This window comes from Gossypium hirsutum, chromosome A11 (assembly GCF_007990345.1).
Source record: "Gossypium hirsutum isolate 1008001.06 chromosome A11, Gossypium_hirsutum_v2.1, whole genome shotgun sequence".
In the NCBI taxonomy this organism is placed as follows: domain Eukaryota; kingdom Viridiplantae; phylum Streptophyta; class Magnoliopsida; order Malvales; family Malvaceae; genus Gossypium; species Gossypium hirsutum.
The window spans coordinates 6,855,092-6,872,830 of NC_053434.1; the positions used below are offsets into that span (position 1 = coordinate 6,855,092).

Genomic DNA, 17,739 nt, shown 5'->3' on the forward strand with positions numbered 1-17,739 from the left:
TTCTTAAAAAAAGAGAAAAAAAAAAGAGTCGAGCATGATGGGTATATATAAAGAAAAGTAAGATTTTCATTTCATTGCTCTTTTAATATTTTGATATGATGCTTGATTCTTGTAGAACCTCATCCACATTTAACACACCCAAGACAAATATTAAGTTTGGGATTTTTTTATTATTATAGAAAAATACATATTAATAAGGGAAATAAATTAAATATTTAAGTTGGTAGTTTAAGAACTTGGTTTATCTCACATGTATGAGTAAAGAGATATAAGAAGCAATAACCTTATGAACCATAGAAAAAAGATATGAAAAGACTAGGAAGTGGAGTAATGGGCCAACTTATAATATCAACCACAAAATAACCCAAAGAAAAAAAAAAGAATTATAGTTGGCAATACCAAAAAGTTTGGCATGGAATTGAATGGAAATTAGCTTGAGGTAAAAAGGAGAAAAAAAAGTACAAAGAATATTTAAGATAAAGAAGAAAAAAAAACTAATTACTATTAAATTGTAAGACATTTGAATATTAATACTCCAATAATATTAATATTAATATTTTTTTAGTATATATTAATCATTAAAACTACAATTTTAATTGAGTATATTTGGGGGGAAATAACATAAAATTTTTATCATTTTACATTAGAGTTGAATGGTAGATGCCAATGATAAAAATGAAGTCGAATTTCCAACCAATCAATAATTTACATTAATAGTTAATTGTCTTAATCAAGTGAAAGGTGTGATTTGATATTTATTTAAAAAATGTAATTTTTATTAAATGAAATTAAGAAAAAGAAAAAAAAAGAGGAAAAATAAATGATGACTAGGATAATGCAAAATAAAATAAGTGAAAGGAAAAAGGAAGTTGTATAAAAGAAAAAGAAAAGAAAGAGAAAGATCTTTTAAGGCCACAAAGGAACTTGTGGATGAAAATTTCCCTGCATGCTGACGTGGCATATCAACTTGTTTAAACAAATCAAAAACGTAGACTCCACGAGACCATCATCGATTATACCCCTTTTTTTCCCTTACAACCAAATATTAAAATTACAGGATAGGGTAATGACAAATTTAATTTATGCTTTCACTAACAGCGACAAAATATTCTTACAAAAATTATTTTAAAAACATACTCTTGTTTTTGATTAGGAAAAAAAAAAAAAACACAAGGGAAAATTCTTATTTCGAATACTTTTGATTTATTTATTTTTAATTTTATAACAAATAACATCTCCTTTTATGATGCCAAATTTGAATTTTTGTGAATTTTAATAATTAGGTTTTGTTAAAGTTTATATATTGAAACATTAAATTCTCAAGTAAGGTCAAAATGAACAAAAAATCCTTTTTTTTTAACAGGAAAACTATACATGTCATATTTCAAAAATGAATTTATTATGTTTATTTTAAATATTTATTTTTTAGTATTATATCTATACTCATGATTTATAAATTATAGTTAATAATATAATCACTCTTCATGAATTATTATTATTATAATTTAAAAATTATTTCTTACTTATTAATATATAAATTGTAATAAAATTAATAATTATCATAATTTTATGAAAATGAAGACTAAAAACTATTTAAGGAACTGAATTTATTAAAATAAATTCTATAATAAAGATAATTTAATAAAATATATTTCTTAATAATTTTATTTCCATCAACCAAAAATAAAATAACGCATTCGAATCAAATAATATACACCCTTAATTTTACATTTTGATAATAATTTTATATTCATTAAATCAAACTCCCTCTCTTGGTGCAAATATTATCTAGCAATTAGTAAGTTTTACATAAGATAATTCATATATTTGAGATGTATTTATATTAATATATTTTTGTTTATGGTTGTATCTAAATTATAAATTTCCTATTATATTAATTTTGCTATATTTATATATTCATAATATTTTTGTTTGTTATATTAAGTCATGTTTTAATTAATTTTTTATGTATATTTTATTTGTTTTCACGCAAGCAGCTAATATTTTTAGTGCTTGACCTTATTTCGCAATTTCGCTTGCTATTTTTATTCTTGCAAACCCACCCACCAGAAACTAAGAAAGATAGAGAGAGAGAGAGAGAGAAAAAAAAAAGAGTAAAAACTATTTTCAAGAAAGAAAGAGAGAAAAGCATTATAAAGTTGATTTTTTTCCTCTTAAATTTTTTTGATGACAATAAAAAGTTTGTATCATAGTAGTCAGCTTTTGCTACAAAACTTTCTCTCTCTAGAAAGTTTCAGTTTTTAGTTTTGTGTTGGCTAAGGATTTTACAGAGGAAAAAAAAAGGAAAAAAAAAAGACAGAGAGAGAGAAAAAAACAGGGGAGAAAACAGAAAATGTCGGAACCAAAAGATCCGGCGATCAAATTGTTTGGGAAAATGATCCCTTTGCCTGAGAAATCTCCTAAAGTAGCAACAGCGGACTTTAGTGCTACTTGTGCTGATGATAATACTGATCTTTCTTGTTCTACAAATTCTTCACCAGAGGAAAACAAAGGGGAAGAGAGAGAAGCTGAAAAGGTAAGGAAAATTTTATTTTATTTTCTTTTTAGGAAACTTGAGGAATACCCATAGTTTAGAATATGGAAATGAAAAATGGGTTGGTCTTTGATTCTTAGTTTTTGCTATAAAAATGGTTGGCTTTTGAATGTTAATGATGTGTGATTATTAGGAGATTGGTTAAATTTTGGATCTTGGTTTAATTAAAATGAGGTTTTTGGAAGTTAAAATTGGTCTTGTAGATGTATTTTCTTAAACATAATCCAATTGGTCATCATAAAATCTTGGTTAATTGCTTTTAGATTAAGTTTGGTTGGCTGTGTTCATAAGAGTAGCTTGCTTCCTGAGTGCTAAGTTAGAGTTCTTCTTTTTCATGTTTTTGGCATTTAATAGAGTTTTTCTTTTACTGCATCATTTTGGAAAATGGTTTTGGAATCTGATTCGTGGTTTCATTTTTCTGGGAATATGATTAGGGTTTTATGTTCTGATCCAGCAAAAGCTCAGTCTTTCTGGAATCAGACTTCTAGTCCCCATCCCTGTAGAAAGTTACAACCAGTTCTAATTGATTCTTAGCCCTACTAAGCTTTCCGTGTTTGTATATTGTTTGTGCCGGTTACATAGTTAATCTTTCTGGAATCAGACTTCTACTCCTCATTCCTGTAGAAAGTTACAACCCGCTTTGACTGATTCTTAGACCGAAGTTCTTAAGCGACTTCTCTTATGTAATTTCTATGATAGTTGTTAGAATGGTGGTTGCTATTGCTGTGAAACTGATTCTCCACACAGCAAACGCAAGAAAATGACAACAAAATGCAGTTAGTTTGGATATGATTTGTTCCTTCTTGTTATGTATAATATGATCATGTTTATTTTTCTTCATACGAATTATTCAGGACACTGTGGGAGCCAAAACAACGGATGTTGAACATGAAGTTGCAGATAGAAAGGAGGAGGAGGGATCTAAACAGGATGATGGTGCTCCTCCAGTTACTTCTGGAGAGTCCACAAATTTGGAGGCAAACTCTGGAGCAAGTGACAACTCTAAAACGCCTTCTTCCGAGAAGGAGAGCACTGCTTTAAAAACTTCAAAAACAGAAGAGGATCAAAGCGAGACCAGTAATCCGCAAGAAAAAACCTTGAAGAAACCTACTAAAATTCTTCCATGCCCCCGCTGCAACAGCATGGATACCAAGTTTTGTTACTACAACAATTACAATGTCAATCAACCTCGACACTTTTGCAAGAACTGCCAGAGATACTGGACAGCTGGTGGGACCATGAGAAATGTTCCTGTGGGTGCTGGGCGTCGCAAGAACAAGAATTCAGCTTCTCACTACCGTCAAGTAACTGTCTCCGAAGCTCTGCAGAATGCTCGTATCGACATTCCTAATGGAGTCCACCATCCGGCACTAAAAGCTAATGGGACTGTTCTGACCTTTGGCTCAGACGCACCCCTCTGTGAATCAATGGCTTCTGTTTTGAACCTTGCAGATAAAACAATGCATAATACCACACGGAATGGGTTTCATAGGCCTGAAGAGTTAAAAATTCCTGTCTCTTATAAGGATGGAGAAAATGGGGTTGAGTGTTCAAATGGATCATCTGTCCCGACTTCAAAGGATGAGGCAGGTAAATCTGGGTTGCAAGATCGGATGATGCAGAATTGTCAGGGTTTTCCACCTCAGATGCAATGCTATCCCGGGGCTCTTTGGCCTTACCCGTGGAATTCAGCTCAATGGAGCTCTCCTGTACCTCCACCTCCACCTGCTTTCTGCCCTCCAGGTTGCTATCCGATGCCATTCTATCCTGCAGCTGCTTACTGGGGCTGTACTGTACCAGGCACTTGGAACGGCCCTTGGCATCCTCAGCCTTCCCCTTCAAAGCAATCAGCTTCAAGTTCTGGTCCTGATTCTCCCACCTTAGGAAAACATTCAAGAGATGAGAACATGAGCAAACCAAGCAACTCTGGAGAAGAGGAGCAAGTGAAGGAAAATAATGCGGAGAGAAGCCTTTGGATTCCAAAAACATTGAGGATCGATGATCCGGGAGAAGCAGCAAAGAGTTCTATATGGGCAACACTCGGCATTAAGAATGATAAATCCGATTCAATAGGTGGTGGAGGACTGTTCAAAGCATTTCAATCAAAGGGTGATGAAAGGACTGAGGTTCCTGAAACCTCTCCAGTCTTGCAGGCAAATCCAGCAGCATTGTCGAGATCAATAAACTTCCGTGAGAGCTCATAATCGTGTAACTTTATGACATTTACTTGCTTATGGTGCTGCATACAGCTTGGTGGTGTTAATTATTATACAAATCCAAACCTACTCTGTTAGCCGCTTGGTCATATTCACTCACCATCCCCTCTATATAACCAATTCTCAAAGTATGCTAACTGAGGAGAACAGAAGAAGAGTCCTATCATATGGTTTGAAGGCAGAGTGTCTAGCTAGCTTAAGTAGAAACTGATTTTTCTTCCTTTTGTTTTTGGGGTTTAATTTTGTTTTTGGGATTCCTTTTTCTTTCCATTGATGGTATGAGCAGGGTTTGCCGAGTTCTGTACATAAATATATATATGAAATGGTGAGAGGTAGGACCAAGTAAGTTTCTGTACCATAAATCCCACCTGTAGTTAAATAAATTTGGGAACTCAAGTTAATCTTCTTATTCTCTTAATCTTAATGTCTTTTTTTTTTTATCTTGATAATGTTGGCTGAATCTACCTTACTTTTATTTTCTAAAGATCTCTCATGAACTGATAAATAGAATCCATTGTAACTGCAACTATGCTCTATTTCTTCTAAACACAATTGGATCAAAGTAGCTTTCCCTTTCCATAACATAGGTAGAATAGAAACATGATGCAACTTGGAAGACAGAGAAAAGTCCATGTAGGCCCTTCTTTTACGGTTCAACTTGAATCCTCATCGCAAAAAGCCAAGTACCTTTCCCTTTCCATAAGTATAGAATCCAAACAACTAGCACCCAAAGGTAGAAAGTTTATCTTAAAGTTTCCTTTCCATTTTTTCTTCTTCTTTCTTTTTGTTTCCTCTAATCCTTAATTTTTTTTTCCCTTTTAAAGAATTCAGTAATATTTAGCAATTGTGTGTGTTTTCCCTGTCATATTTGTGTTTAGTATAGATTCTATATATGATGATATATTCTTTTTGTGTTTGTGTTAACCATTGATTTATGCTACTACAACAAAATATCATGTATAATGTGTTAGGAGATTAGAGCTTAGACCATTATAAAATAGACATGGAGATATTTTGATTTGTTTTTTCTCCCCTGAAAAATTTGGGTTCTATTTGAGCCATGAACTGGTTATGGGACCCAAAACATGTGATGCTATGAATACTCTTGGCCTTCTCTGTTCTTTCTGTCTCTTTGCCTTTTTCTTATCAAGTAAATCTTGCAGTTCTTTTCCCCATCCCACTGGATTGCAAATTAAGACTTGTTGCATTCCAGGTCTTAAAAGCTAATAGTATCAATTAATTGAGCTAAACTCAACTTCTTTGTTTACTTTTTTTTTTTATTGTAGTCCGGAAATCAAGATTCGAATCCAAATTTATAAAATTTTAACTTTTAAAATATGAACTAATTAAATTAAAGCTCGAACTCGATTTTTTTTTATGTATATATATTTTAGTGCAAAAGAGATCATGGTCTTGTTTATAGATTTTTGAAATTTAACCTAAAACTCATTAAACATCATTGCCTTAATAAAAGCAGCAGTATGAATGAAGTGAATTAATTCAAGATTATCTGAATATTTCATTTTTGGGTCACATATCAGATGGAAACTTTTGTTAGATAATGCAATTGCTGGATTATGTCCACTTCCTATATCTGCCAATAGATATTTTGTGTTTTTGATTTCTCATATCTAGTATTACAGGATTTGGACCTCACATTGTCACATGGGAATCTTAACCAAATAATGTTGGGGTTCATTTCCCTCTTTGTGAGAAAGTCCAACCATCTACTATCTCCATTTTCATCCACATTGAATTATAAAATTTTTATAAGAGTAAAATCAAAATTTCATAATTTTAAGAGATTAAAATGCAAATTTACTGCATAAAATTATAGATTTTGGATTTTATCGGTTCCATTTGAGTTATCTATTTAATATAAAATGACCTATGACTGGCCATTATTCATAGCCACAAAAGCCTTGGATGTGATTCTAAATACTGCTAACCACATGTAAATAAACCCTACGTATATACACTCTTTTTAAGCATAAGGTAGGAGGGGCTTAGATGAGCATCCCCATAATCAATGGTCAATCATAAATAATTCTTATTATTAAATAATAATTCGGATTGGATTGATACAATTAACAATTTCTAAATTGTTATTTTTTCTTTTAAAGTACAGCTAAATCAACCTTAAGGTTATAATATTTTAAACAAAGGTTTTGATTTAATTTATCAAAACTAATATTAATTTCTTCATTAATAAGAGTTTTGATTTAACTAACCGTCTGTTTTTTAAATTTTAACTTATTCAACTATAACCAACCATTTTTAATTCATATAGAATAATTATTGATTTTGTTTATATGTTTTAATTAAAGGATGTAATTCAATAATTTACGAGACATCGTGAACAATAATAAGTCGAATGGAAATTATTTGAATAAAGCTGGTTGAAGATGAATACAAATAGAACATGCCAGGCTTAATTAAGTTTTACATCTGTAAATAAAGTCGGATTTAGAGGGTTAGATAAGTGCATTGAAATTTAAATATATAATAGGAAAAGAAGAAGAAGAAGGTAATTTATCTGAAAATTTTGATAATATATCATTAATTTTCACTTTTCTCTCTTATTTGGAGTCCCCAATAGGCTGTCTTTAGCAAGTTACAATCTATAAATATCTATAAAAATAACAAACATGGGTACTGTAGCAAAGCACTGTAGATGTGCTTAGCTCAGTTGCCAACACCTGTCTTTTTATTTTTTATTTTTTTTAATTGTATGGAAGGGTTTGCTGGATGGCTGGGGAAAGAGAGGAAAAAATAAAAATAAAATTGTTATTTATTTATCTTGATTTTAAAAAAATAAATTATGGAAAACATTTAAATAAATTTTCTATGTAATGCATCTTAAAAATTTGAATTAATTAATTAATTAATTTTATTTTAAAATAATATATTTAAATTGATTGGTCTAGATATTGATTCTCGAATTGGTTTAAAAATTTTCTCGACCAGCCAGATCCACTTATTAAAAAATATAAATAGAATAATTTTAAATAATTAATTTTAAGTTATTTTAAAATATATATTTACAATATTCAAATTCAATCTCTTGAAAGTTAATTTTGGATTTATAATTTGTAACGATTTAGTTGTCATTTTTTTTAATTATATTATGTATTTAAATAGTTAATTTTAGGTTAATTGTGGGTTGACCAAGAATAATGAGTATTTATATTCTGCCAGAATATAAATTTATTTATTTTCAAATGATATATTTAAAATAATTAATTTAGGTAATAATTTGAATTTTTTATTCCATCTTTAATAATTATAATACAGTTAAAATTTTTTTGGGTGAAACAAAATAAACCTACTATAAGAAATTAAACTAATTCCTTCCGTGGGATCTTTCAATAAGCAAAGTCCTGCATTCCTGTCACGAACTATTTTAATTAGGCCGTTTGTAAAAGTAATTTTTTCTCCTAATCAAAGGTCACTTTATTAAAATAAATAAGTATTTATAAACAAGATTCCAGTTATTGTGCAAAAGATTACATTAAATTCTAGACTTTATTAAAACGCGCTCGGTCTATAATCTATGTGGAGATAAATGTAAGTTTTTTAAAGTCCTTAATTTCATTGGATCTGAAAAATCCTAACTGAAGAAGCTTAGCAGCTTCGTAGAAGCAGTCATTCAACAGCGTGTTTATAAAATCTGGGAAGTAGCCATTCCTCAGGACTGTTAAAGAAATAATGGGTGGTTCTTGCTTTCTCAAACTACTACTTCTTTCAATGTTTTTCATTCTCTCCTTCTCTCAAGGTATTACTTTGTTTTTATTTCATGTTTGCTGCTGCTTCTTTGTTTTCTTAGTCTTCTTATCTATATATATATACACTTTGTTTTGTTTCTCAATGGTTAGGATTGGGTAGGAAATGGATGGAGAATAATGTTGAGTTTCAAGATTACAATGTTCAATTGGAGGTTGATTTTTCTCTATTTCCTTTGATTTTATCTCGTCTCTTATTTTCAATCTTAGGAGCTAAAATTGGGTTTTCTTTTTCTTTTTTTTATAAATGTAAGGGAAGCAGGAATTTGCAGAGAGAGCAAGGGAGATGATGGAAATCATGGATTATAAATAGCCAGAGCCAAATACTAACCCCAGAACTAGTTACATATTTGGCTCTTCTCCCCAACCACAACCCTAGCTCTGTTTTACTTGGTTCTTTTATTGCCTTAATTATGTATGTTTGAATGAATTGCAGAACCACAACTCTTTCTATGTTACATGAAAATGGCACCTTTTTTTTTTTTATTACTCCTAATGTTATGTATGTATGTAAGTGTGCTGGAGTTATTGATTGTAAGGGAATACGAGTGACAATAACCGAATTATCCATTGAACTCTGTAACCGCAATTTTTAGTTCTGGTCTGTTTTTGTCCAAGAAATGTCACTGTTGAACAACCATCGACATAAAAAGAGAGTCTAACTGTAGGTCCATAGGTACATGGTGGGGCCAGGGCTTTAGAATCCCACTTATTTATAGTATTAACAGAATTTTACTTAAATATATTAATTTTTTTAAAAATATTTTTTTGTTACAAGTTACACGCTATTGATAATAACAAATCAATGTCGCACATGCACCCACCACTAGCATGCAATTTCTACGGTTCAATCCGACATGAGTGTGGGATGAATGCCTTCAGGACAAAATGCTGGAATTCTTTCTTTTGTGGATAAGTCAACATGATATTCATTCAAAGAAAAGAAGCATAACCAGGAAGCTACAAATGCTCTTAGCAAGCGCATAGGCATATTCATAGTAAGCTTACAACAATACAAATCTATCTCGAATAGACCCCTTAATTTGATGAAACAAAGACTGAACCGGACTTGGTGATCGCCCATCAAGCCTTCTATTCCTTTCCTGCAAGAGCTATGTGCAATCTAAAACCAGCAAGCCTGCATAATGATCTTCCATAACTGATTCCAATATGAACAATCAACATAATAAACACGCAGCATCAACCTGACAACCCCAACATATAGTCTACTGTAATCGATTTAAAATAGCCAACCAAGAAATGAAGGAGCTTATTATTGAACGTTTCTGTAGGAACAATGGCAGCAGCAAGCATCAAACAAAGTTTCAAATCTGTATTTGTAAGACTGAAGGAAGAAGAATCGAAGCAAAGAAAAAGCAAAGCAATGAACACAATTGAATACTCAGCAAAGTTGTAACTAAACATTTTTTTTCATTCAAGATTTGAATATATAAAAGAGCTACAAATTTTGGTTCATTTGACAGATACCTAATGACATAACTACTCCCACTTAAACTAAACTAATACAAGCTTAAGTCAAATACAAAATAAGCTGACATATCAGCTTTTACATCATCAATCCAATCACAAACTTAATCCAACTAACTATTAAAGCTAGTTACAATCAAACTAAACTAAGTTACATCAAAACAAAACAGCAATATCAGTTGCTTCATTTGGTCTGAAAACCATTCGTGCATACCAAGCAAAATGAGCTGAGCTCGATAGCTGCTGGTCTCGATAGTAGCATGCTTCCGGCTCCATGTTGCATTGCAGTCCGGCTTTCAACACTCCTCCTTGGACTGTATGTAACACATTCCAATTGCACTTCTCAAAAATTCAAATCGAGCAGCCCCCAAGGACTTGGTCATTATGTCAGCCAATTGTGCCCCTAAGCTGCAATGCACAAGGCTGACTTCCTTTGCTTGTTCAGCCTCTCTAACAAAATGCAGCTTGATTTTAAAATGCTTTGTCTTACCATGGAACACAGGGTTCTTGGCTATTGCAACTGCAGACTGATTATCCACCCAAATTTCAGTTGCTTCATCTTGAGTTTCATTAAGGTCATGAAGCAGCTTCCTTAGCCAAATGGCCTGATTAATTGCTCCTGCTGCAGCAATGTATTCTGCTTCAGTTGTGGACTGAGCAACAGTTTGCTGCTTTTTTGAACTCCAGCAAAACATCCCCGATCCAAGTGTAAAGAAGTGTCCTGAGGTACTCTTCATGTCATCGAGGGATCCTGCCCAGTCACTATCAGAGTAGCCTTCTAGTTTCAGTTGGTTCCCACTTTCAAACATTACACCAAAACTAGCAGTGCCCTTGATGTATCTAAGGACCCTCTTTGCTGCCTTCAAATGTGCCTCATTGCAACAATGCATAAATCTCGATAACAGACTGACACCAAACATGATGTCTGGCCTGGTTGCTGTTAGATACAACAGACAACCAACTAGGCTTCGATAGTGCCTCTCATCAACCCTCTGCTGATCACCACTGCTAGTCAGCTTTTCTCCTTGGGCCACAGGTGTGCTGACTGCTTTACAATTATGCATGCAGAATTTGTCTAGGATCTTCAAAGCAAATAGGTGTTGGCTGATGAAGATACCTCGATCAGACTGGTGAACTTCCATGCCAAGGAAGTAAGTCATGATCCCCAAGTCTGTCATTTCAAACACTTGCTGCATTTGGACTTTGAACTCATCAATGAGCTCAATTTTGCTCCCTGTCACAAGCAAATCATCCACATACAAGGAGACAATCAGCAAGGTTTCATGTTCTGACCTTTTAACATACAGAGTAGGCTCACTAAGGCTCTTTACAAATCCAAGTTTGGTCAGGTAAGCATCAACTCTGTCATACCAGGCCCTTGGTGCCTGTTTCAGGCCATAGAGGGCCTTTCTCAACTTATACACTTTGTCTTCATGTCCAACAACTTCAAAACCTTCAGGTTGTTCGATGAAGATCTCCTCCTTGAGAAAACCATTCAAGAATGCTGATTTGACATCCAATTGGTGAACTCTCCACTGCTTCTGAGCTGCTAAAGCAAACAGCAGCTTAATTGTATCCAGTCTTACCACTGGAGCAAAAGTTTCTAGGTAGTCAACACCATACTGCTGACTGTAGCCCTTCACCACAAGCCTGGCCTTGTGCTTGTTCAGTGAGCCATCAGCATTGTACTTGGCCCGGTACACCCATTTAACTCCTATGACCCTCTTGTGTTCTGGTCTGCTCACCAACTCCCAAGTCTGATTTTTGTTGATCATTTCCAACTCAGCTTCCATAGCTTTCATCCAGCTTCTGTTCTTAGCAGCCTCTTCAAAGTCTGAGGGCTCAATCACAGCAACATTGCACCTCTGATAGACATCAGCCAAAGTTCTGGTGCCCCTCACTGGTATATCATCGACAGCATCATTACTTGGTCCTTCTTCTGCAGGTTCAGCAACCAAGTCTAACTGGTCCAATTCAGACAAGTCAGCCTCAACACCATTCCAATTCCACACCTTTTCCTCATCAAACTTTACATCCCTGCTGACTAAAACCTTCTTTGCTGTAGGATCATACACTCTATAGCCCTTCTTGTTGCTGCTGTAGCCAACAAAGATTCCTGGAGTTGCTCTGCTCTCAAGCTTGGTCCTTTTCTCTACTAGAATAAGTGCATAACATACACAGCCAAACACTTTTAAGTGTGTTACCACAGGTTTGACTCCATGCCAAGCCTCAAAAGGAGTCTTATCCTTGACTGCTCTAGTTGGCAGTCTGTTGAGCAGATACACTGAGGTGTTGACTGCCTCAGCCCAAAACTGACTTGGAAGCTTGCCTTGAAACAAGAGGCACCTGGCCATGTTCAGTACAGTCCTATTCTTTCTCTCACAGACTCCATTCTGTTGAGGAGTATAGACTGTTGTGAGCTGATGGTGAATCCCAGCACTGTCACAAAGCTTCTGAAATCTCTCAGACACATATTCAGAGCCATTATCAGTCCTCAAGGCTCTAATTTTGCAGACTGACTGATTTTCAGCATAAGCCTTGAATTTGCAGAAGGCTTCTAACACTTCTGACTTTTGCTTCAAGAAGTAGACCCAGCACAACCTTGTTAAATCATCTATAAACAGGGCAAAGTACCTGTTCTCACTGATTGAAGGTGTTCTCATAGGGCCACAAACATCAGAGTGCACCAATTCGAGCTTGTCTTGAGCTCTCCAAGCACTGTCAGCAGGAAAAGGCAGTCTAGCCTGCTTACCAAGCTGACAAACCTCACAAACATTCCCACTAACTTCAAATTTTGTAATGTCATCAACCAAATTCAGCCTATGTAACAGATCGATGGATCTAAAATTTGCATGGCCTAGTCTCCTATGCCACAAGTCAGTGCTTTCAACAAGGCTGGTGTATGCCTTTCTTTCTATTTGGCTAACATCCAGCATGAAGCACCTATCAGTCATAGAGACTGTGACTAACTCCAAACCATTCATGTCTTGAACAATACAGCAACCATCCTTAAAAACCAATGTATAGCCCTTTTCAACTAATTGGCCTACACTAAGCAAATTCTGGTCTAAGTCAGGTACAAAAAACACATCTGAGATCAGCTTGTTACCTGAACCAGTGCTAATCAACACACTGCCCTTGCCTTTAGCCTCAATCAGCCTACCATCTCCAATTCTAATCCTCGAGTGGAAGCTTCTGTCTAGGCTTTTGAACAGCTTCTCATCTGCTGCCATATGGTGTGAGCAGCCACTGTCTAGTAGCCAATCATTGCTGGCCTTGGTTGTGCCAACAAAACAAGTTGCTGTGAACACTTGCTCCTCCTGAGCTTGAAAGTCCTCAGCAGGTCTAGCTTGTTGCAGAGCAGCCTCCCTTGGTTTGCCCTTGCACACCTTCTCCACATGGCCAAACTGCTTGCATTTTCTACACTGAATATCTGGCCTAAACCAGCAATACTTTTCTGAATGTGTTGTCTTCTTGCAATGAACACATGGTGGGAACACCCTTTTTGCTTCATCTCTTCCTGACTTGACCCTTCTATTGTGCCAAGGCTTCTTGCCTTTTGCACTCACACTCGAGCCTTCACTGGCTTTAGCCTGGAAAGCAGCTTCAGGATTCTCCTCCTGCCTATTTGCCCTCCTTTGCTCAAGTGCATACAGGGAGTTTATCAGCTCAGACAAAGAAATGGCTGATAAGTCCCTCGAGTCCTCAAGTGAAGAGATTTTAGACTCAAATTTCTCAGGGAGAGTTGTAATAACCTTTTCAACAACTCTGCTCTCTGTGAAGTCCACTCCCAGGAGCCTAATGCTGTTGACAATGGCCATTATCCTGTCTGAGTACTGCTTGATGGTCTCGGACTCCTTCATCCTCAAATTTTCAAAGTCTCTCCTGAGGTTGATCACTTGCTGTTGCCTTGTCTTATCAGTCCCCATGAACTCCTCCTTCAGCTTCTCCCAAGCCTGCTTTGGTGAGTCACAGGCCATGATGCGAGTAAATATCACATCAGAGACTCCATTTTGCAAGCAGGCCATAGCCTTATGCTTCTTGGCTCGCTCCTCAGTATGTTGCCTCATCTGTGCAATGGTGGGATTGGCTCTCAATGGAGGTGGTTCAGCATCATTCTCGATCACACTCCAAAGATCATGTGCCTGGAGATAAGTCTTCATTTTAACTATCCAAATGTGATAGTTTTCTCCAGTGAACACTGGTGGAGGTGGTGGAGTGAAACTCATTCTGCTAGACTGAATCCAAATGCTTCGATCTTACCAAATTTTGAACTTGCTGTTGGTTTTGATTCGAACACAACAGATTGCATACAAAGGCCCCTCAAAGACTCGGGCTCATGATACCATTTGTAGGAACAATGGCAGCAGCAAGCATCAAACAAAGTTTCAAATCTGTATTTGTAAGACTGAAGCAAGAAGAATCGAAGCAAAGAAAAAGCAAAGCAATGAACACAATTGAATACTCAGCAAAGTTGTAACTAAACATTTTTTTTTCATTCAAGATTTGAATATATAAAAGAGCTACAAATTTTGGTTCATTTGACAGATACCTAATGACATAACTACTCCCACTTAAACTAAACTAATACAAGCTTAAGTCAAATACAAAATAAGCTGACATATCAGCTTTTACATCATCAATCCAATCACAAACTTAATCCAACTAACTATTAAAGCTAGTTACAATCAAACTAAACTAAGTTACATCAAAACAAAACAGCAATATCAGTTGCTTCATTTGGTCTGAAAACCATTCGTGCATACCAAGCAAAATGAGCTGAGCTCGATAGCTGCTGGTCTCGATAGTAGCATGCTTCCGGCTCCATGTTGCATTGCAGTCCAGCTTTCAACAGTTTCATATCTAACCAAGTTTTCTTTTGAATTGCTCAATGACACCATCCAACTTTAAATAACTTTCTAAGCTTTTGTTGTGAGAGGTCTGAAGTTGGTATCTGATCTTCTCGAAACAGGAAAGTTTTGGAAAGAGTCCTTCAATTTCTGATAGCAGATATGAAACATTAATTGCTGTTTGTTGGGGGAATTCTCTACAAGCCATTAGTTTGCAAATATTTGGGGAAAATGTAGAGGGGCTAATAAAGAATCAAATACGTTGTTGATAAATTCTCCTTACAAAGAACTACTTAATTCCCCATATACTGCAATAGTTCCTCATTCATTCAAGTTCCATGCTTTTATGATATTATATTTTTATTACATCACATAGAGGTGACCATGGCTACCATTTGTGCCCTTTTCTTTGAAAATAGAATGAATGAAAATATGAATAAGGGGAAACAAGTACGACAGATTGCAACAAGCCGCTAAGCAAAAAAAAAAAAAATGGAACATGGACAATTCCAGAGTACAAATTCTTGGTTCTGTTCACTCCAAAATTTTCAACAATCTCTGAAGGTGACATATAAAGTAAATTCTCAAAATGTTGACCAATCAGAACTAGTTATACGTTCCATTACTACTTTAGAATATATTTTCTAATAATGCGACCTAAGCTATGCCCTGTCTCATCCATATATTGAAAATGTACTGATCTCCCTGACTTGCACAACATTAATAAGAACACTGCACCAAAGAAGCCTGACAAAAATCCCAATTCCACGGTTAGAAAGAACCAGTCAACTTTGTCTTGATCCTCTCGATTTTTCAGTACACCGCTGCCGGTGCCAAACCTCACATCAGTGGAACTCTCACTTAGTGGTGGCCCAAAGAGCTTGGTGCCAAGAAAGCTGTAAGCATTCAAGCTTTGCAGCTGAGTTCCTGAAGGGATTTTTCCAGTAAATTTGTTGTAGGACAAGTTGAGGTGACTCAAGAAAGAGAGGTCTGAGATTGTTAGAGGGATTTCACCAGAAAGATTGTTAGTTGACAAATCAAAACATTCCAATGATGTCATTGCTCCTATGTTATAAGGGATCCTTCCAACTAAATGATTATGTGAGAAATTCAATGATTGCAGGCCTGCAAGACTTGTCACCTCCTCAGGGATTTCACCAGATAAGTTATTGTCTGAAAGGTCCATTGTTTTAACCAATTTAAGAGTAGTGTCATAGTTCACAACCCTTCCTTTCATCACAACTAAAATATCCTCAAAAAAGCTTCCTTTTGAGGTTCTATAAAATATTTTGTCATCTGACTTATTTCCCGAGTTCATAGCACTGAGATTGTTGATACAGCTGGGTATCTCACTTACCAAATTGTTGTGGGAAAGGTCTAGGATTTGCAGATAGGATAGGGCACAAAGTTCTTCAGGTAGGGTACCTGTAAACTTGTTTGAGTGAAAGCTTAAGATTATCAACTTTGGTAACCTTTCTCCCATCCACCCTGGAATATCTCCAGAGAGTTGATTAGAACCAAAATCAACAGTAACCAATTCACTGCAATGCCTTAAAGATGAGGGTATTTCACCAACAACAAAGTTGTTTCGAACGTGTAAAGATTGAAGCAAAGTTAAAGCTCCCATGGACCCTGGAATCTTGCCACTAAAATTGTTGTCACAAAGTTTAATCCCTACTAATCTTGACCACTTCTTCCAGCATTCAGGTATTTCACCTGATAGGAGATTATGACCAAGATTTAGAATTTCCAATTTCATTGACTCATTCAGCTTGTGGCACAAGAAATGCGACATTGATCCTGACAAGGAATTGAAAGAAAAATCTATGGCGGTCATGTTGGAGGAGAGAAGAGGAAGTGAACCTGTAAAGTTATTACAACTGAGATCTATCAAGACAGAAGGTTGAGTCATTGTGAGTAGATCAGGAATGTTGCCTTGGAACTGATTTCGAGAGATGTTGAAGTAGTATAGATTGGAAGACATGTTCCAAAACCAGGTCGGAATTTGAGTTTGTCTGAAATCATTGTCGCTTAGGTCTAAGTAAGTTAAATGTTTCAAATCTAGCAGAGCTGGATTCAACTTACCTCCCAATTTTCTGGTACCACGGGAACTTCCAAGGTGGAGCCCAATAACAAGGCCACTCACATTGCTGCATATAATTCCATCCCATCTGCAACAATCTCCATTCTTGGTCCAACTGGATAATCGATTTGAAGGATCTTTGAGATGCTGCTTGAACCTCAAAAGAGCTCGCCTTTCGCTTTGAATACAAGCCACGTTGTGGTTTCTGGCGCAAAAACTTAGTTTAAAAGATTCTAAGAACACCAACATTAGGAAAGTTACTGTAACAGGACTCATGATCTTCACGCAAATCTATAAAAATAACATATATTTTGCTTATGAACACTCTGATAGAACCCAAATTCTATTCAATGGAGTATATTTGTTAAATTATTTGGATATTTTAATAGCACTCGAGGGATGAAAATGTCCGGTACTGTTTCAATTCTATGATATATTTTCAACAAAAGCCTACAAATTGGACTACACCTACCTGAAGTGGAAAATACTTCCAACCTTTTGAAAATGAACCATGCTTACATTTCATCTTATACTGAGAAGTTAGAACAAATTTTTAAGGGGACAAATGAAATTTTATTTTTTTATACATATATTTATAATTTTTAAATGATTAAATTAAATTTTTATAATTTTAGAAGGGCTAAAGTATAAATTTATCTTTGTTAATTTAAAAATTTTTTAAAAATTTTAAGACTTAAATTTTATATTTTAAGGGTCACCGCCACTGAGATGACATTGACACTCTCATCTCAGCACCTACCTTCCG

General features: G+C 35.1%; 2 protein-coding genes and 1 long non-coding RNA gene across 3 annotated transcripts; 2 read left to right on the forward strand and 1 right to left on the reverse strand.

Moving 5' to 3' along the window:
- Positions 1–2,070: 2,070 nt before the first annotated feature.
- Positions 2,071–5,210, forward strand: LOC107924499 (cyclic dof factor 3). Its single transcript, XM_016854984.2, has 2 exons — positions 2,071–2,536; positions 3,409–5,210. Exons 1-2 carry the CDS (start codon positions 2,354–2,356, stop codon positions 4,756–4,758), a joined length of 1,533 nt encoding a protein of 510 aa, XP_016710473.1. The 5' UTR covers positions 2,071–2,353; the 3' UTR covers positions 4,759–5,210.
- Positions 5,211–8,270: 3,060 nt separating this feature from the next.
- Positions 8,271–9,127, forward strand: LOC107923160 (uncharacterized). Its single transcript, XR_001691541.2, has 3 exons — positions 8,271–8,545; positions 8,646–8,707; positions 8,807–9,127. It is a non-coding gene; the product is annotated as an uncharacterized lncRNA (long non-coding RNA).
- A 6,388-nt stretch (positions 9,128–15,515) lies between these two features.
- Positions 15,516–17,249, reverse strand: LOC107923545 (receptor-like protein EIX2). Its single transcript, XM_016853736.1, has one exon. It carries the CDS (start codon positions 17,247–17,249, stop codon positions 15,516–15,518), a length of 1,734 nt encoding a protein of 577 aa, XP_016709225.1.
- Between the last annotated feature and the right edge of the window lie 490 nt (positions 17,250–17,739).